The sequence below is a fragment of the Ammodytes marinus genome (genome assembly GCF_949987685.1).
Source record: "Ammodytes marinus genome assembly, chromosome: 6".
Lineage (NCBI taxonomy): Eukaryota > Metazoa > Chordata > Actinopteri > Uranoscopiformes > Ammodytidae > Ammodytes > Ammodytes marinus.
The window spans coordinates 27,149,875-27,170,379 of NC_137235.1; the positions used below are offsets into that span (position 1 = coordinate 27,149,875).

The 20,505-nt window shown below is 42.4% G+C and overlaps 2 protein-coding genes across 2 annotated transcripts; one reads left to right on the forward strand and one right to left on the reverse strand.

The window, feature by feature from the left end:
• Positions 1-980: 980 nt before the first annotated feature.
• Positions 981-4,284, reverse strand: cUnh17orf67 (chromosome Un C17orf67 homolog; the record flags this gene model as incomplete). Its single annotated transcript, XM_080028881.1, has 3 exons — positions 981-1,097; positions 2,279-2,379; positions 4,230-4,284. The coding sequence occupies 3 exons, from the start codon at positions 4,282-4,284 to the stop codon at positions 981-983; spliced, it is 273 nt and encodes a 90-aa protein (XP_079885007.1).
• A 2,676-nt stretch (positions 4,285-6,960) lies between these two features.
• On the forward strand, positions 6,961-19,505 carry dgke (diacylglycerol kinase, epsilon). Its single transcript, XM_080028681.1, has 11 exons — positions 6,961-7,557; positions 9,019-9,178; positions 9,487-9,606; positions 10,109-10,252; positions 11,046-11,203; positions 11,534-11,582; positions 12,190-12,303; positions 12,817-12,888; positions 14,063-14,190; positions 14,648-14,759; positions 15,612-19,505. The coding sequence occupies exons 1-11, from the start codon at positions 7,100-7,102 to the stop codon at positions 15,828-15,830; spliced, it is 1,734 nt and encodes a 577-aa protein (XP_079884807.1). The 5' UTR covers positions 6,961-7,099; the 3' UTR covers positions 15,831-19,505.
• Positions 19,506-20,505: the final 1,000 nt, after the last annotated feature.

A 20,505-nucleotide genomic window follows, 5' to 3' on the forward strand; every position in this document is an offset into this window, starting at 1 on the left:
CACCTTGTCACTTCCGGTCCTTTACTGTGAAGAAAGAGAGAGAGAGAGAGAGAGAGAGAGAGAGAGAGAGAGAGAGAGAGAGAGAGAGAGAGAGAGAGAGAGAGAGAGAAAAACGTTTCAGAATGTTGGAAAATATCATACAATTATCTGTCTATTACCTTACAGTATAGGGCCTTTAAGCCTATAGCCTACGTTACATTCCACCGTAAACATAATAGGTTAGATAGCACACTGCAGACTCACTCATAACCGCTGGCGAATGTTTATAGTATTTGAAATGAGTAATATAGGCCTACTATTTGACTGCACAATTAGGGATGGCTGAATGATATCCCCAAAGCTAATGTTTGAAGTTGCTGTATTGTGTTGATTGGAACCGCCCCCAGGGGGTTTCTAGGCTATGTAAACAGAGAGCTTAGAAAAGTGTTAAGAATTCCACCCCAACGTTTTGAATGAACTCAATAGCCTAGGCATACTACTGTGCACGTCTGGTAACAATGACACACTGTTAAACTGATTGAAAGGATCTTAACAAGATCAATTGTAAAAAAAATATTTCATGATATCAGCCTGACTCAGAAAGTGTTTCACAGGTTAGGGTTCGGTCGGAGGATTGCTGCTGTAGTACCACACAGTCTAAAATCTCACAAAACAGGAAGAGAAATATAGAAATGACCAACAAAGAGTTAAGTAAATCTGTATGCAAATAGAGAACACTATACAGAGATTCAGCTGCGGATGACTGACATGAATTTGCATCTGCTACATTCCTTCTCGGTTGATAATTCCAAATGTGTGTAGCCTACACACGTGCGGAAAAAAGCATTGAAACCTGCTGTGTTGTTGTTGTCCTGCAAGTCAAATCTGAGTACAATTCAAACTGCTGATTATGTGTGCCATGTATATGTGCACATAATAATCCTGACATTGTGATTGTGGGAGGCTTTTAGGTGGAGAGACCTCTGTCACCATGGCCATGATCAGTGGGGGTAACCATAGTTCCTGTCACAGCGAGGGTAGCAGTGTGGGTTGAGCCAGTTCTCCATGTTGGTCTCCTGGGCCCGCTGGTCCAGAACCTGCATGTGGAGAAGATGCTCCTATAGGGAGAAATAAAAGACAGTTCAGGCAGAGGTACAGACACCTGATGAATGCAGATCTGGTTAGCATGCCCACATTAAAAATTATCAGCATACCCACATAAAAAAAAAGCAGGCACATGCACAGAGCCCCTGCCCTTGTGCCCCCCAAAAAATATATATAGGCCTATAAGCATTTTTTTAAATTATTCTATCACACATTAAGTAAGATGTGAACATACTGGAAAGTGATATCCGTTTGAATGCCATTTAATTGCATCCTTCATGTTTTTCTCAAAGAAACCACTGTGACCGAATTAGTCCAAACAACTGAAGACTTTTCGTGAAAACATGCCAAATGTGTGGTTTAAACAGGTGCCATATTATGAACAATGTATGTGATTGTTGATGGCAGAGGTGTGACAACATCAGGGTGGGAATAGTGCGTGTTGTGGGGTGAGTGCCCTTTAGCCCCTGTCCCCAAAATGGTCTATGCACAGCCCTGTACAAATGAAACCTGCATGTTTAAATGGGGGGAAGGGAGGAAGGAGGGGATCTCTGTGCCACAGAATACTGACTCAGAACTATATCCAGTGCTCTGCTTTGCGTTTTTTTTTGCATTAGACCGCAGCAGAAACAATAAACAGCGCATGCCAGCACAAAGTGAAATGACAGAGATGAGTAGAGAGATAAACAGAGGCGAACATGTGTGGACTTGTACAGTGATGAATGGATGCATTCAGAGCTTCACAATGCACAAACACAGGGAATGAGATGGCTTTTATAGATACTGTTTGCTACAGTTAGAGTTTCCTCAGGTCACAGTCATTGTCAAAAGAAAATGACTCAAGTACAGTGAGACAGGCTGAAGGGACATTTCTTACTATGAACTATGCATAATGAAAGCATGAACACAGATTTGTAATATATCTATTGTGTGTTTGGGGAGGAATGCTTTCAACACTGTACAAGTCCACACATGTTTGCAAGTCAACAAAATGTTATTATTAACTACTATTAAATAGGAAGCAATTGTTTTACGTACTTTGAAAATCGCTGTACAAAATAAATTTTTTTGTTATTATTATTTATAATTATCCATATTAGGGACATTATTATGGTTGATGGAAGCATTGATGAACGGTCTAAAAGTCTTCATAATTGCTTCCAGCTACATTAACAGTGTACTGAGTGAACCTTACCCTCATTGGCTCATCGGGATGGCCTGCCTTCCTTGGCGGCTCCTGCCTCTTGCTGCGGAGAAGCTGCTTAGCCAAGCTCTCCTTGATGATAGGGTTGGCATCTGAAGGACAGAGAGAGAGAGAGAGAGAGAGAGAGAGAGAGAGAGAGAGAGAGAGAGAGAGAGAGAGAGAGATAAGAGTTTGACTGCAAAGATATCCAATGTTTACTAGTGTGTCTTGTGATGCCATTCAATTCTGCTGGGGAAATGACCCAGTGGGATTCAATAAAGTCAGTCAATCAATCAAAATGTATTATAGCCCCATTTCACACAGAAATATGCCTCAAGGGGCTGTTCAACACAAGTCAAATACAAATTGCATAACAACACAACAAACAAGAGAAACGACTTCATATAAAACATTATGAAGACATATGACATGAATAGTGCCATACTGTAAAATGCAATGTACAGTGCATGTAAAACTAAACATAAAAAAACGATAATCACTGCGACTGATTCCATTTTGGGGGAAGTATGAGGACAGAAATTAAGTGATGTGTCATGTAGATGAAAAGAGGTGTGTTACTCATGTGCTTTTGATGTAATAATCGGCAAAACTATATTGGAAGACGACTCCAGAGGAAAGGGGCCTGGAAATAAAGAAAATTGTGGTTCTTGTGGATGCGCAAATGTGTGTGTGCTGGCAGTTTCCTCTCCTATTTTTCCTTCCTCTTTCCAAGATACCCAGACACTTAGACGTGTGCGTGCTCTGCGTTTAACCTATGTTAACCTCTGACTTATTTAGTTTGTATAGTTATAACACAACAGCTGTGTGCTTGCTGGGCTGGGTGTTGGCTAATCATGACAACATTCCTCTTTACTGTATAGGCTGTGTTCAGTTCAGACCCAATGAATAAACCCCTCACCACTATCTTACTGACCTGGTCTGTTTAGCTAGTCCATGTGAGGCTGTTTACTCACCAGTGCAGGAAGCCCCATGGGAACAGCTCAAATACACACACGCGCGCACACACACACACACACACACACACACACACACACACACACACACACACACACACATGCACGCAAACCAATACAAACACACATACACACACACACTGGCCTCTGCAAAGCGAGGCCTCTCTGTCTCCCTCTATAAGGCAGGTTTTTTTGGTGGAAGTTAACAAAGTGCCCATTCATTCTCCCCACTCCCCGGGGAGCGCGGCCCTATGCAGGCAGTCAGACTGGGCTCTCTCTCTCTACTTCTGGATGGACCCAGCTCTGTCAACACCATGAGGCCAGAGGTGCTGCTTCTGCTGCTACCTGGGCCCCTTACAGCAACGTGGCAAAACACACACACAGCTATATCTCATTCAAGAAGATTGAGATTTGCAATGTCATGTTGCGTTCAAAGCGAGAACGCATGCTGAGTCAGGGAATGAAAAATTGCTTATTTTCTTTCAAAATCAGTGAATATCTCCTCGTGATCACAAGTTTACAGAGCCTAGGCTGTGGAATATACCATCAGATTGTTTTGTTTTTTTGCAGCACACGCACAGTACGGACATGTAGTGGATCGTGAGGAGATATTCACTGATTTTGACAAAAAAAAAAGGGATTTTGACAACAGGCATTTTCCAGACTCCACTTTTAAACGGTGGTGCAAAAGAAAAAGCAGTAAAATGGAGCCAAAATTAACAACAAGGACACACCATTTCCGTTTCTGGTTTCGGCATCTTAAGGAAGTCACGCAACAATGGAGAGGTGCACCACATTCATACAAATTCTCCTAAACGTTTTCCTAAATGATTATGTTAGGTTCTTATGACCTAAATGCACTGACTTATTCACTGTTGTTAATTCACTTTGCAGGAAAAAAAGGTATTCTTAGATGCATGTGGACCCATGATCTACTGAGACAGGCTGCATGCGCTCCTCAGGTTAAAACCCCTTGAGAGTTTTCCTACCTGTGTAGATGGTCAGCAGGACCAGGCACAGCAGAAACGCCACCAGCTTGGTCATCTTAAATCTTCACCTTTCTTCTGCCTGAGCCTTCTATGCTCTGAGGTCCTTACCACAGTCCAGAGGGGGTAAAGGGGGAATTCTACTCCTTCTCCTCCTCCTCCTATTTTTCCTCCTCCCCTTCCTTCTCATGCACGTCCCGACAAACTCATAGGCCTGCTCATTTTACTATGAGTAAAAAGTGGATCCTTAAAGTAAATTACCATTAGTGATGATACATCTACTTACATTTATTCATATTAAGTCGAGACTATGCAAAAACATTATATTTTCAGGCACTGGTAAATTTTGAGATTTTTGTCTTTTTTCTTTTTACTTCCATAGGATGTTTACTTTCATACTAGTACAAAATAAAGGTCCCAAATGTAAATATAGGTGGTTATTTTACTAAACCTTATCTGTTTGCGTCTGTATATTACTCCTATACAACCATTTTTAACATTATCTCCACATTAGTTTTTTTTCAATACTCTGAACCAAAAATCTCAACCTCTAAAGCCCTTTACTTTGACTGAACGTTCCATAATCATTCTTAGCACTATTCTGAAGCCTATTACAGAAGGATTTGTTCATATGTGGTTTATTACAGGCAAAGTTCCTTGACTATTTCTATGATTTAAAAAAAAAAGTGTACCTTGATTCCCTGCAGTCTCACCTTAATCCTCTAAAGTTGAATTATTACTGTGGTGGTACAATTAAAAGCACCAACTGTATGAGGTGTATTGAGTCAATCATCAGACTTTCCACTAGATGGCGATGCATGCACAGTCAACACAACACTTCGTGACATGGTGAGCTTTTTGTGAAATGGTCTCAAGGCAATTCACCTGCTCCAGCGTGGAAATGTGTATGTGTGTTGAATACTTTTTTGAGAATACTTTATATTTGTAAATAAAGGATAATGTGAACGTCAAATATTCAGTAAGCCTATGTGCTGTACCAAATATGCCATTACTATCTATTTAGTAGGTATCTATGTATCTGCAGGGTCTTTAAAAGTGTATTAGTTGGGGGAGGGGATGGGAGGAAGGGGGGGGGGTTGCATTACTAAAGTAGCCTACATTATCTCCATATATTTGTAAGAGCTTTATCATTTTACATTATTAAAAGTATTATTTCAGCCAGCACATGGGTACTGACTGCACTGTCTTCATGCAAATATAACTTGGAGGTAAACACATTGTAGGCTACATATAGACATTTATTTGGTTTTCGATATTATTTCCTTAGCACTGTACTGCACAGTGCTGTTTAATATCATACCTATTAATGTTTAACTTATTTCAATGGGGCACTGCAGTGACGTCCGAGGAAAGACGTCATTGTGCGTCATTGTTTCCTTTTCCAGGTCTCGCTGCCCCTGGCCTGTGCATAACGCATGCTCCTCCAGCTTGAATGATAATAGTGTTTTGATTAATACCTGGGGCATAGAACGTTTTGATTCCCCATCCGTGTGATAATCTAACGGTTTGATCTCACGGTGACGCGCAGTGCGCATGCGTGCTGTGGAGCAACATCAGGCTATCAGAGACGACAGAAAAAGAGAGATGCTGCCTTTGTTATGTTCCCTGTTTGCTTAAATAGCATCAGGCAGACGGGAAATAACTGAGCGGTCTCACATTTGTCAGTGATTGTATGTCTTGAGAGACGTTACATTCACTAGATAGAAAATGTGTTTTTTTATGCCTCAATTTGAGGTCCACATTATTGTAGCCTACCTGCAAAACGTTAGTCAGCATTTGTAAAAGTCATGTTAAATAAACGCTTGTACTTGACCCTAATACCACTACTGGTAGTAGGCCTACTCCATTGTTGTAGGCCTATGCACTGTTTGTTGTACTTTTACACAACTACATTTATCCGACAGCTACAATTACTATTCAAAATAAGATTTCACATAGGCCTATACAACACAAGATAAAATACAGAAGCACTGCGCTAAAACTGAACCTCCTCAAAAGTATTTCCATCAGCTACAACTGTAAATAAAATAGCGTACTGCTTACACACTCAAATAATTCATCAGTGTCAAAAAATAATGCCATCTTTACTAACACATCTGTAACAGACATTTTACTTTTGACACTTTAAGTAGGCCTATGTTTGGCTGATTACTCATCTGTGCTTTTACCTAGGAATGACTGTGAATGCAGAACTTTTACTTGACTGAGTAGGCTATCTCTTCCTAGTTCCACTAGTAGGCTACTCTAACCTATAAGTAAAGGATCTGAGTATAGCCTACCTCGTCCACCAATGACACGGGCCATTCAGCAAAACATAAGGACTTGTGATAATTTGCATAGGCTATATTAGGTTGCTAACATACAATATTTTTTTACGACTTTGAATACAAGACTTTCACTTGTAATGGAGTAGGCCCGTTGTGATAATGTGGTGAATGTAAAGCAGTGCCTCGAAAATAGGGGTTCTTTGGGTTACTGCAGTCATGGACCTATAAACTGCAGTAGGACTCACGGTCGTAGACTGCGCATGCGCGTTGCCCTGTTGGTTTACTGAATTATCTTGCAATCTAGATACTCTCTGATACAGCTACGGTAGCAGCAAGGTAGCTCATTGGCTCAACGTCACGTTGCTGCCACACTGTTTACAGCTATCTATACATTCACATTCAAGCTGGATTTGGTGCCACTTTCTGGTTGGTGTGTGTGAACATGAGTGCCGCGGCGGGGAAACAGTGTCGTGTGTGCTGCTGTGGTCTCCACTCCCTGTTGTTTACACAGCTCTCCTCTCCGCTCACTTCCGCTCGCTAGCATCCCCCTGCCGCTCGAGCCACCGTCCAGTAGCCGCAGTAGCGATGTGTACGGAGGGCGACGAGGTGCGGGACGACTGCGGCTCTTCCCGGGAGGAATGGACGCTTCTCTTCTGGACCTCTGTGGCCGTCATCGTGCCAGTTATCATCACACTATGGTGCAGTACCCAGCGTTCCAAGCGGAAAACCCACATGAAGGACTTCTTCCGCAAGAGCAAGCACGGCTGGCATTATACGGACTTGTTCAACAAGCCCACCTACTGCTGCGTGTGTTCCCAGCACATCCTCCGCGGGGCTTTCTGCGACTGCTGTGGTGTGTGCGCCGACGAGCAGTGCCTGCGCCGGGCCGACCGCAGCCTGGCCTGCAAGGAGATCATGGCCCCATCATCTGGCCCAGACCGAGCCATGGAGCACCGCTGGGTCCGTGGAAACGTGCCCCTCGCCAGCTACTGTGCAGTATGCAAACAGCAGTGTGGGACCCAGCCCAAGCTCTGCGACTTCAGGTAGGGCCACAGGTGCATGAGACCAGTGGTGTGCTCAGAGTGAGGGGTGTAGGGGGAGTACCCCCTGCCCTGTTTGTTCACCGTGCCTTAAACGTGGAGTCAGTGCATCTGGAAAGTTGTCAAATTCACTCAAAATCCGCCAATATCTCCTCAAGATCTGCTAACTGTAGAACTATGAACTGTGTGTGTGCTGAACAAAAATTCCTGTGTTAATACACAGCCTAGGCCTGTAAACTGGTAATCCTATGTAAACAAAGGTTATGTAAAGCCTAAACAAAGGGGCCCATCGTATCAACATGCCCATTCACAGAGCGTATGCTGTATATTCACACTGGATTTGTTTTCAGATCACACAGTATGGACTGGCAGTGGATCATGAGGAGATGTTCACTGGATTTGACAATTTATTATTATTTTTTTAACTACAAACATTCTCCAGAAACGCAGACTCCACCTTTTATGTCAGTTTTTAATAGGCTACTCTTTCTGCTAATAGGACTTCCACACTTCCCCTAAGATTACACAAAGGGCATCTAGGTGGCTCAAAACAGGGAAACCTTAGTAGAATATGAGCCCCTACCTTTTATCATATTAAGTGTTGCCCTGATGGGACACTACCACACTCTGTCTTTGCCCTAAGGTCACATCAGAAAGGCATGTGAGTGGCTCAAGTGAACGTGTCACCTAATTGAGCCCAATCTAATATTCAACACGATATCTGGAGGCTGTCGACACAGGCAATCCTGACCCCAGTTGGGCCCCTGTTTGTTCACATAATAATAATAATAATAATAATAATAATAATAATAATAATAATAATCATAGTAGTAATAGTAGTTATAATGATGACATTCTTTATTTGTATAGCACATTTCATACATAAGTCTCAGCTCAAAGTGTTCTACTATGCGAGTGTGCAAACCAGGTGCAACATGGAGATGATGCCCTTTTTGAAATGTTTGGCCCCTGCCCCTTTGGGAGTCTCTGCATGCAACTGGATGAGACCCATTGTAATGTGAGTGTGTATACTGCAGACCTGCAGCTAAAGAGCTCCGAGGCTGGCTGGCTAATAGATGCTGTGGAAGAGGTTAGCCTCAGCTCCTAGGCTGCTGCGTTACACTCCAACTAGCCTGTCAAATCATAAATGAGTACAACGTCACTTCATTTCAATCTGTGGTTTAATTTGCTCTAATGTCCTGCTGCTGCTGCTCTCTGCAGAGTGCGGCTCAAGCAGGCTTAATTTAATAATATACAGTCATGGCTTTTTAATCTCATATTCTCTGATAAATTGCTCTGTTAATCCCAATAATGTCAGCCTCACATCATGGGTCAGAGGTTAATGTCAGGCACAGAGCAGCACCTACGCAGCTAGTAAAGATTCCAGGTCTGGCTCCCTTCAGCCAGAATTGCATTTGTGTATGTTGGTACTTTTCTAACTGTCCCTCCCTTCCTTCCTTTAAGGTGTGTGTGGTGTCAGAGCACAGTGCACGATGACTGCATGGACAGCCTGCCCGATGGAGAGCACTGTGACCTGGGAGAGTTCCACAGCCTCATCATCCCTCCTCACTACCTCTACAGTGTCAACAAGCTCCGCCGCAGGCAGCCGGAGGAGTACAGCAAGGTGCAGGAGATAGAACGGGGTTGTGTACGCCTTATTTCCACTGAGTAGCACAGTTCGGTTCGGCAAGGCCTGGTAACCCTAGATCTGGCTATCCAACTTTTGACAGTGGAAACGCAAAGAAATGCGTGCCGAGCAACACCGAACCGTACAGCCCAGTGGAAACTAGGCTTTAGGGACCAAGTTGCACAGTGGATTGGTACTGTTGTGTCCCAGAGCTCTTTTAAGCAGTGTTGATGTTGTGTGTGCGTGTGTGTGTGTGTGTGTGTGTGTGTGTGTGTGTGTGTGTGTGTGCGTGTGTGCGTGTGTAGCTGGCGTCTTCCTGTGGCAGTGGCTGGACACCAGTGTTGGTCTTGGCTAACACTCGTAGCGGTAACAACATGGGGGAAGCTCTGCTTGGAGAATTTCGCACCCTTCTGAATTCTGTGCAGGTCAGTTTGGAGCTTTTCTCAGCCCAGCCTCAGTGGTGCTACATCATCATTTAGAGGTGGAGTCAGCCATTCTGGAGGTTACTTGTTATCATAATCAGTGAAGTTTTCCTCACAGTCCGCTACCTGTCGGAACTGGGTGTGGGCTGTGCACTTAAAATAAATAAATCTGCTGGTAAGACACAGTCTCGGCTCTGTAAACGAGCTTGAAAACGAAGGGGCCCGCCATAGCTAGCAGCAACATGCCCATTTACAGGGCCTAGGCTGTGTATTAGCACTGGGTAAGTTTTCATCGCGAATACAGTGCGGACAGGTAGCTAGAATGGTAGGAGATATTAACCGATTTTGACAACAAGTGTTCCCCAGAATCACTGACTGCACCTTTAACTCTTCCTTTAGTCGTCACCCTTTTTTCATGACACCACTCCATCTTCTCTCTCTCTCTCTCTCTCTCTCTCTCTCTCTCTCTCTCTCTCTCTCTCTCTCTCTCTGTCTGTCTCTGTAGGTGTTCGACCTGTCAGAACTGTCTCCCTCCAAAGCCCTGCAGCTGTGCACCCTGCTGCCCCCCGGCAGTGTGCGGGTGCTGGTGTGTGGGGGGGACGGCACAGTGGGCTGGGTGCTGGATGCCATCGATACTATGAAGCTGAAGGTGACTGTCTCTTAAGCTATGAGAATGATTTTTATTAAACATTATAAGGGCTGGGGGCGATATCAGGACAAGCAATAACATTGTTGAAATATTGTGATGACGATATCACATGCGATAATTTAACAAAAACTTTAAAATACAGAGGTGGTTTTTTCCTCATGAACCCTGTACGTACTTGTGTGTGCACTGAAAAAGTATCTGGTGTTGATGCACAGCCTATACTCTGTTACTGGGCAATCAAATGGGGCCCACAGTAGCTAGCAACATGCCCCATTACAGAGCCTGGGCTGTGTATTAACACATAATCCACTCCACTATGAATGTTTTTCTGCATTGGGTTCACTGCCAACATAGACCCCAGACAGTAAGTAGCCTATACATATTGTTACCCATAAGACCAGACGTAAGAAAGCACATAAGTCCAGTCTGAGCCAGTTGTTGAGTTTGGTGCCTTCACCACTTCGTCATCGTTGTCTGTGGTGGTGATACACACTTGCTGTTCTTCATGTTAATCCCAGCTAGCTAGCGGCTAACGCGTTTATCCTGGAGCTATGTTATCCCATCCGTGTGTTTAACCAACTCAAGGCACTAGCGTCTACATTTGGGGTGGGTATCTAGAGGTATAGGCTATCATTTATCGCAGTTTACGTTACGTGTACCGCAATATCAATATTCGCGACAAGGGTACATTTTCGGTATATTATAGCCCGGAATTGTACCCCCTTCCTGAGGCGTACTCTCTCTCTCCACCTCTTTGTAGCAGCTCAGTAACACCTCTGATTGCTTGTGTCAGGGCCAAGACCAGTTCATGCCGAGGGTGACCATCCTGCCGCTGGGGACGGGGAACGACCTCTCCAACACTCTGGGTTGGGGTGCAGGGTACGCAGGAGAGATCCCAGTGGAGCAGGTTCTTCGTAACATCCTGGATGCAGAGGTGGTCAGAATGGACAGGTGGGGCGGAGACACTGCTGGCAAAAATATGATATCAATTCACGCAGTCGATTGCGGTCCACAGCCACCTGTTTTTTGTTGTTGTTGTTGTTGAATGTCTACATGTTGCCGTCTCATAAAAAGCATAACAGAAATCATAACTTGACCCGCTAACAAAATGTATAAATTGAGATATCCAAACAATGTATCTCTTAGTTTTTTTGCTGTGTGGCAAAAGGTTTGTGAGGGAGAAGGGTTCCATTGGGGCATGCCTGGACTAATGACCTCTGTGTTTATCTAAAATCCTTTCCTTTGTTTCCTGCTATTAATAACCTGCATAATCTGTTTCAGATGGAAAGTGCAGGTGGCGTCCAAAGGCCTCTACTTTCGTAAACCAAAGGTGAATTTCGATCTCGCTTTGAATTCACTTTTTTTAAATCAAAATGCAGTCTTTTCTTTGCTTGCATTCACAGTATGTCGTTATTTGTGTGTCTGGTTTTGGGATCGCTCAGCACGTTTACATGGAGAATCATAATCGGGTAAATAAACGAATAAGACTTCAACAGGACTTGTAAAATGCATTGTAAACACCTTGATCTGATCTACTTTGCACAAAAATCGGCACATTAACGGACAAGCAAAGTCGGATAAGAACACCTAGATAACCCATTCATGGGGCATTCTACCTGCATGTATACAGAATCGCATATCGGAGTTTGCGTTCTGCGCATGCTTGAGAATTCCGCCAGGGATTTCACAAGGAAGGGGAAGTGGCTCTATAACCACTTCTTGAAAGGGCTACAGCGCCACCTAGCGTAGCGGAGTCAGCCATGCTCTGACCATTTATTCAATTATCTGAAAGGCCATGTTTACTCAGAGAAGCGACGCGGTCCGTTCGAGTGCCAAAATCGGTATATGGCTTTATCCGATCTAGCTGTCCCATGTAAACGCACTGAGTGACCCTCTCTGCGGGTAAAAATAAAAACACCGCCTGCCCTCTTCCTCAGGTTCTGACCATGAACAACTACTTCTCTGTGGGGCCGGACGCTCTGATGGCGCTCAACTTCCACACACACCGCGAGAAGACGCCCTCCTTCTTCTCCAGCCGCATCATCAACAAGGTCAAAGTTGAAACTGATGCATTTTCAATACATGAATTATGGATTTATAGATTTTTTTTTTAATTCAAAAAAAGGGACAACGCACATTAATCAGAAGAGCACCATGATAGTCCATGATTGAAGGCTTAAAAGAAAAACATTAAAAAGCATGCAAAAAAAATAACAACACATAAGCATAAAGCAAGAAAAACACGAGCAAAGACAAGTAAAATCAAGCAACCACTATTCCATACTATGAAAGCTGGGCAGGTTAGTGGCATCATGTGAAACCATAACACAAGTAGCATATTATAGACATGGGTAAAACTGCATGAACACATATAACACATTAACATTTAAACACAAAGCACATAAGCACAGACAGAGGAGCATACACTCAGACAAAAACACTACAATTTGTTTAGCAAATGTTGACTGAATTTGAATATTAAATCAAAGGCATTGACTCTGAATACACTGGCAGTCTGTCAGACACATTAATCATGCCTAACTTTTCTGTTTCTCTCCCCTCAGGCCGTGTATTTCCTGTATGGCACCAAAGATTGTTTAGTGCAGGAATGTAAGGATCTGGATAAGAGGATTGAGGTACGGTAGGCTTGTGCATGTGATTAGTGCATACAGACAATCTAACTGAATCAGCCAATGTTTTCACTACTTTTGATACTGTTGGGAGGGAAAGAAACTGTACTTTACTTTTCTTCTGATTGCACCTTTGCTAAGAGCAGGATGATGGTTTAAAAAAAATGCACTTACATGTAGCACTTATATGTAGCACTTTGAAGCTTATTTGAAGGCAATGTACTTACGGGATTGTTTAGCTGTTCTTGGTTTTTTTTACCCTCATGGTTGAATGCACCTTTTGGAAGTCACTTTGGATAAAAGCGTCGGCGAAATGTAATGTAATGACGTGTGGCATACATTTGACCAACCTGTCACTGTAAATACAAGCTAATATAATATATATATTTTTTTTCGATGTCTGTTATTAGTTTTCTCTGTAATTTCTTGAACATATCTCCACACTGCTTTGCCGTGAATTACATTTCCAAAGCATATAGTGAAGAGTTTTTCGTTAGCCCTGGGATGAACACCGTGTTAATTATTGAGCTCTAGAGCCGCTGGGAGCCGCTTTGGTGAGAGCCAGGCTAGCTGTCTCTTTAGGCTAAGCTAAGTGAAGTAACTGATATGAACTATTTCTATACGTATGATATCTCTATATCTATATCAATTCTCATCTAACTCTCGGCAAAATGTCAATTTTTTTTCTTTTAATACATAAAGATGAATTGTCATTAGTGATCCAAAGTTAATGTAATGTTCTGTAATGTTATTGTTACTAATTAGGCAGATATCTGGTGACCTTTACATTTTCACATTTACAGATAACTATGTTTTTTTTTTTTTAATTCCTTCTGCTGTACATCCAGGTTTTTTTCTTAGCAGTTGAACCATCAACTGAAAAATTTCTTGGGCTCTCCTCTGGATATTTCTAGGCACCTGCACCCTGTGTCGGGGGGGTGACACCAGTTTGTAAACGCTGCCATTATGGGAAATACAGAGATAATTTTGTGGAGCTGATTGGCTTAATCAACTCTGTGTCAACTCGTTTTGACAATGTTTTGAATTGAAAAAGTTACGCACTATAAACTACAAACATAAGGGACCGAATATAAAGCATCCTTAACTGAAAGGTTTGACTTCTATATGTGAGTGTGTGTGTGTGTTCATGTGGTATTGTGTGTGTGTTTTCCCATCACAGTTGGAGCTGGACGGGGAGAGGGTTGCTCTGCCCAGTCTGGAGGGCATCATAGTGTGTAACATTGGCTACTGGGGCGGAGGCTGCAGACTGTGGGAGGGGATGGGAGATGAACCCTGCGCCCCCACAAGGTAAGACATACACTGGCCCCACGTGACACAGCCACTCATAATAACTCTTACTGTGTGCATCAGTGACTTGAGTATTTTTGCATGATTGTTGTAAGCATCTAGAAAGAGTTAGGCATATTTATCAATCCAAATCAAAGATATTGTCATTTGAGTTTGAAAAAATTATACAGATGCTCTGGTTAGACGAGGCAGGCTATGCTCTGTTTTTTAATGCTTTTATTAGACAGTTTCGGAGAGACAGAGGTGAAATGGGGCAGAGAGGGGAATGAAATGCAGAGAACAACCACGGGCCGGATTCTAACCCGTGGTCTGCTGCTTCTGAGGCCTGAGCCTCTGTGGGCGGGTGCACTAACCACTACACCAAAAGCTTATTGAGACACCCAATATCATCTATTGATGTTTTACTAGTGTAGAGCAGGTTTCCAGAGGCTTTAATGCGTTGTGCTTCTCACTGCAGGCTGGATGATGGTCTGCTGGAGGTGGTGGGCGTGTTTGGATCCTTCCACTGTGCTCAGCTCCAGGTCAAAATGGCCAATCCTGTACGACTGGGACAGGCCCACACTGTTAGGGTAAGGCAATAACAAGCACACACACACACACTCACACACACACACACCCTAACCCTAACCCTAACCCATGCCTTACCCAAACCCTTATTCTACACTTACCTACCCAGAACCTTAAAAGCTAGTGTTAACCTTCAAACAGCCCTTTAAAGGCCTGCCTAACGTGAGGACCAGGCAAAATGTCCTCACTTTCCAGAAAAGTCCTCAGTCCCATGGTTAAAAGCTTACATTGGTCCCCACAAAGACACTTGTACAAGTACACACACACACACACACACACACACACACACACACACACACACACACACACACACACACACACAGGGCTCTGCCACAGTGCTTCCTATTAGCCTCAATAAAGTGGGTATGGAGACAGACAATGAGGGAGTCAAATGAGTTTTCCTTTCCGTTTGCCTCGTCACAGCGCTAGAGAATCAAATTAGAACTGATCTCATCAAGCAGTTGCTGCTAGGCTCTTGCATGGGCTCATATATTATGTTTGTTTCATTTACACTAATTCCTTCTGTTGTTTACATGTAATCATTCACCCTTCATGGGGAAAAATCCTTCACCAACCACCCCCAAAAATGTTGCTTAACATTTACCTTTAATTTAAACAATGTCCTTAGAAACCTTTTAGTAGAATATGCCATGTTAGTTGTTTATTTTATTTTGTCTTTTGTTTGTGTGTTCACTTTTTCAGTTGTGTGCCTGTGTTCTTTGTAAAATCTTTATCCAAAAATAAAGTATTGAAAAAGAAAAACAGTCAGGTCAGCTTGGAGAGGTGAAACTCAACTCATATCGTTTCTCATGATCAGATATCTGGTTGTTGTCTCTCTCTCCCTCTCTGCTCAGCTGGTTCTGAAGAGCTCCAAGATGCCCATGCAGGTGGACGGGGAGCCGTGGGCCCAGGGTCCCTGCACCATCACCATCACACACAAGACCCAGGCTCTCATGCTGTACCACAGCAGTGAGCAGACGGACGAAGAGTACGAATCCAGCGCCTCGGAGACAGAGAGCCCCACCCCTCACGACTCCCCCAGACCCCCGGGGCCAGCCTCAGCTCGGGCATGACCCTCCATACATGACCCCCCCCCCCACACACACGCCCACCCTACTGCTGGCTTAAGGCAGTTGCACATTGGGCGCGCTGCGAATACACGGCACGAAAAAGCGAATATTTTGGAATGTGATTTTTAACGTGTCTCACCATCGGAAGCGACGTCCTAGAAAAATCGAACTCAGTTCGAAAAAGTAAAAGCCGCAAAATAGCTTAGCGAAATTACGGCGCTGATGTCGAAGCTTGTATTGACTTTGTATACGTTCGGTAATTATTAATAACACGCAAATTAATCGCACGAATGAAACACGCCCAGTGTGCAAAGGCCTTTTATGTTAGATTCTTTCTGTAGCCCAGTTTCTATTGGTCTCTCATTTTTAACGGCACTTACTTACTGAAGCCTCCTTTCCACTGAGCGGTACGGTTCAGTTAGGTACCGCATGGCACTCATTGAATTTCTTCCCACTGTCAAAATTTGCAAATGGGTACCAAAATAAGCAAACAGTGCCACACCTATTTTGGACACCGTTGAGGCACGAAGCCGTCCCCGAAAGGGTGGAGCTACACACTGCGGTCCGTTGATTGGTCGGCAGAATCATTTCTGTGCGAAAGATAAAGCGCTGTGTGTAATCACCTCTGTAACAGTGAGTGAAATATGTCGCCGCTCTTTCTGATTGTGTGGCGTTCTTCCTCTTCATTGCATCTTGTTGACGGGCTACACTGTGTCCCGCTGCTACAATCTCATGATAGTTATGTCATGACCGAGACTATTGCCGTCTGGCATAAAGCCCACCTACTAAGTAAGGGTACCGTCTGCAGTGGAAACACAAGCCAGATCTAATAAGGTTATACCGGTCCCTGCTGAACCGTACCGTACCATGCCGAGCTGAGCCAAGCTTTTCAGTGGTAACGAGGCATACGATCTCTGCACACACTTAATCCTCAAACAATGTTGATGAGGTAAATATTCCTTTGTGCTCATTTCATGTCTTTTCCGAGAGCTCACGGGTTGAGAACGGTTGCTTTGGAATTGGGCTGGTGTGATTTAGTTTTTCTGTCTTTTATTTCCACACTCCCCATATTGTATTGTATTGTTCGCTCCTCCACAGGTCAGCACAGACGGGAGGAGGTGGATGTTTTGGAGAAAGATAATTGTTTATTTGCACTGATCCCTTGTGCCATATATATATATATATATTTACAGTCAGCTACTGTATACTGTGTCTATTATACCGGCTCTGCAGTTGAATGCCCGGCACAGCCCTGCAGGTCTCAGTGAGCCATTTCTAACTAGTTGCCCTGGTTCAATAGACCAAACCCCCTCAAAGCCATGTCTTAATCAACAGTAGGTGATTATGTAGTTATACGGAAAGGAACAGCACTGTCACAACCAGGGTGAAGTGGAGGCTGTTTTGCATGATTTCAATGAGTGATTTTTTTTTTACCCCAATACACAAAGAAATAGCAAACTCAATTTGTGCACAAGTTAGGAGTACTGGGGGACTGCGGTTGATGGTAGCGCAAAGTGTTCCCTTTTCATACTCTCCATCACAATGTTGATTGTTTTTAAGTGTCTTCTGCATTGGTCACCTAGGATCAGCTTTAGAAAGGTTTGTATTGGCTAAGAGGAGCGAGGGCTCTGTTACAACTGCAATGTGTTGTCAGTCACTGGGCATTGATTGGTCGGCTGGTTTGTTTACTTCATGATGACATGTAGCCTGCCAAACTGTTAGATTGTATTAGGATACATATATATTATATACCTTTCCTTTAAGAGCTACAGGAAGTACTGCAGAGTCTTGATCCAAATATTAATTTGACCTAGATTTACATTGTGTTCTTGACATAGTTCCTTCTGTTTACATATTTTGTGCTGCACTGTTTTAGGCACTTACACTGACAAATCCCTGACACTGCTTACGACATACATGAACCCATAATGCTGTCCTTTGATTTTGCTGCCGATAGTGATAACTGCTGATGAGATTAAGCTGTCCCATGTTGTTTTACATTATTTACATTATCCTATTGCATTTCATCATTTGTGTTTTCCCAAATAGTCACCACTAGGTGGCAGACTATAGACAGTATTTCCTTTTAGATAAGTGGATATAGTTTTAATTTGAATGCTTTCTTGCATTTACTTTCCTTGGTAGTGTTCAGATGATATAGGTCTTACTGTTGAGTTTTTATCTTCCCTGTGCACTCTACTGCATAATGTGCGCAAGAGGTCATTTTCATTTCTGTCCAGAAAGCCTACTGGTAGTGGAAATGAGTTGTACCATTTAGAGGTGGTCCTGTGTGTTACAGGATGGTTGCCTGTTGCTTACAGCCATATCAGAAACATCTGTAGAATGTTAGTTCATTGCTTTCTTTAGGAACCAGGAGCCAACTTGCTGCTCACAAGGCTGAACAGGGATCAGTTTGTATAGCCGCATGATGCCTATGCTTTTGGAATATGCACCTCCTTGGCAGGTAACCAAGCCTCATGGTCTCATTACCCTCTATTATGTTTGGTGAATGTCATCTTGCTCAAGGACACCTGTATGATCTTTTACATTGCCGTACATGTTTACCACAGTTCTGAGTTTGTGTTGCACTGACTTTGCTTAAATGTATGATGTGTTTTTTTAGCCAGGCTAGCACCATACAGCTGTAGTTCAGAACTCTGTTCTAGAGTGTAATACCTGGATACCTGCTTGATGAATTGTGACGCAATTTGATTCCTGGAGTGTAAGGTTGCTAGCATGTCTAAAGACGTGCTTGTTTTATTGTTGGAGGGATGTTATTGTTCTTTTTAAGGCTTCTAATTCATAGCTCTCAGTTGAATTCTTGTAAAATATTGGCAGACATAGAAACATATTTATATAGACTGAATTTGGCAGAGCAAATGTCCATGTTTCACACCGTTTTGTGTGTACCAAAATGCTTTCATTACTAATGAATATGTGTTTGAATACGCTTACTTCATTACTGTCAAATGTCTGTTCATAAAAACAATTAAGAGAAGGCGGATAAGTGTGCCGAAAACATGACAATTCATTTAATTGTGACGGCGATGTGGTCCTGAGAAGAAGCCTTTATGTGGCCTCTGCTAAAGAGCAAAAATACAAAGAAACTGTGGAGAGAAAAAAATCAGCTTTTATTGGTATACAATCATGTAAAACGTTGCTGTTTACAAAAAGCAGTCTGTGAGAACGGTTTTGTGAAGTTGTTAGCACAGGTGATTTTGATTGAACTGAATGTAATGAATCGATCTTTTGAATTTGAAGACATTCCCATAAATATTTTAATATATAAACCAAAGGGTGTTTGTGTTTTTAATCGAGTGATATTATATATTAAGTGCTTCAAGAATTTGAGGCGAAAATGGACAGCATTTTATTGGGCCGTGTTAATCATTTGCCAAAGAAGCAAATGCTGAGTTCACATTGCTTGTAAATGTTGTTTCTTAAAAAAAGAAAAAGCTGCTACCACTCAATCAATCATTTACATACACACCTGTCATCATGTCAAACTATCTATGTAAGCAGTAAGCACTTATAAAGCAAAAACAGTGCTTTTCCCTGACATGTGACCTCTACATTTTTATGAAGTCACAGTGTACACATTGTTCAAGGACGGCTGCTGCATCTGCATTTTTTTAATTAAAATAAGTCTGTGGATGTTAAGTTGATTTCCCAGATGAATGTTTGTCTTTCTTAGTTGAATCGATTAATTTTGCCCTTGGTTTTTTTGCCAACCTGGAGCATTTGGCGTTTTTTTGTCTTGTCCTCAGGAAAATATACAAACAGTTTTATTCAGCCATTCGACTTTATAGTGAGAGAATTGTGCCACTTGCCAAATAGATTTTCGATTTCAAGAATGGTATATGTTCAAATTGAATCCAAAACTTTCAGGCTGTAGGTGCATAAGTGAAAACACCTGAATGACAATTTAAAAACATATATCAGGCATTTTCCGGATTTTTGGATTTCCTTATCTAACATCTCTACCTTTTATTATCAAATGACAATTGAACTGTTTGAGTGTTTTTAGACAGTAGGTCTATACAATATTATATGACTAAAATGATTTCAGTATATATAAATATCTACTATAATATTAAATCTATCATTAACAAGAGATTAGAAGTACATTTTTCATAGCAAGCAGTTTATTTCAATTACTTTTGCTTTACCTCATTATAAAATGACCTACCATTTGGTAGCATGTTTTTAGAGATCAATTTGAACCTTGGACTCTCTTTATGAATCGAGTTAAATGAATCTACAGTAAGACCTCCATGTCAAAAAATGCTTACCTTTTTTTTGGAAAAGTATGCAGTAGCCTAATTTATTTGCTGCTAGCTTCCTGCAAGGAGGCTTACTGAAAAGGCCTACTAGAAACGGTGACATCAAGTGCAACAATTTAACATTGCTGCTAAGTTTAATACATTTTCAATAAGATCTAATAACGAACAATGCTTTACCAGACAGTAGAGTAGAACATTTTAAATATATAGCTCAGCATTATCTTATTGCATTGAAGATGGGGTTTAAAAAGTGTTTGACACCAACCCTGCGTTCCGAATCGCATACTTTCTACTATATAGTATGTAGAATTTTTTTTTAGGGTGTCCTGATTCTTGTGGCCAGATTTAGGATGGTTAGAAGTACCCAGATGTCCTACTTCATCCGGCCAAGATTG

Coding starts and splice junctions, on each gene's coding strand:
- dgke (XM_080028681.1), top strand. CDS start 7,100: ATGTGTACGGAGGGCGACGAGGTGCGGGACGACTGCGGCTCTTCCCGG. Junction 14,191..14,647: donor GAACCCTGCGCCCCCACAAG/GTAAGACATACA, acceptor TTCTCACTGCAG/GCTGGATGATGGTCTGCTGG. Junction 14,760..15,611: donor GACAGGCCCACACTGTTAGG/GTAAGGCAATAA, acceptor CTCTCTGCTCAG/CTGGTTCTGAAGAGCTCCAA.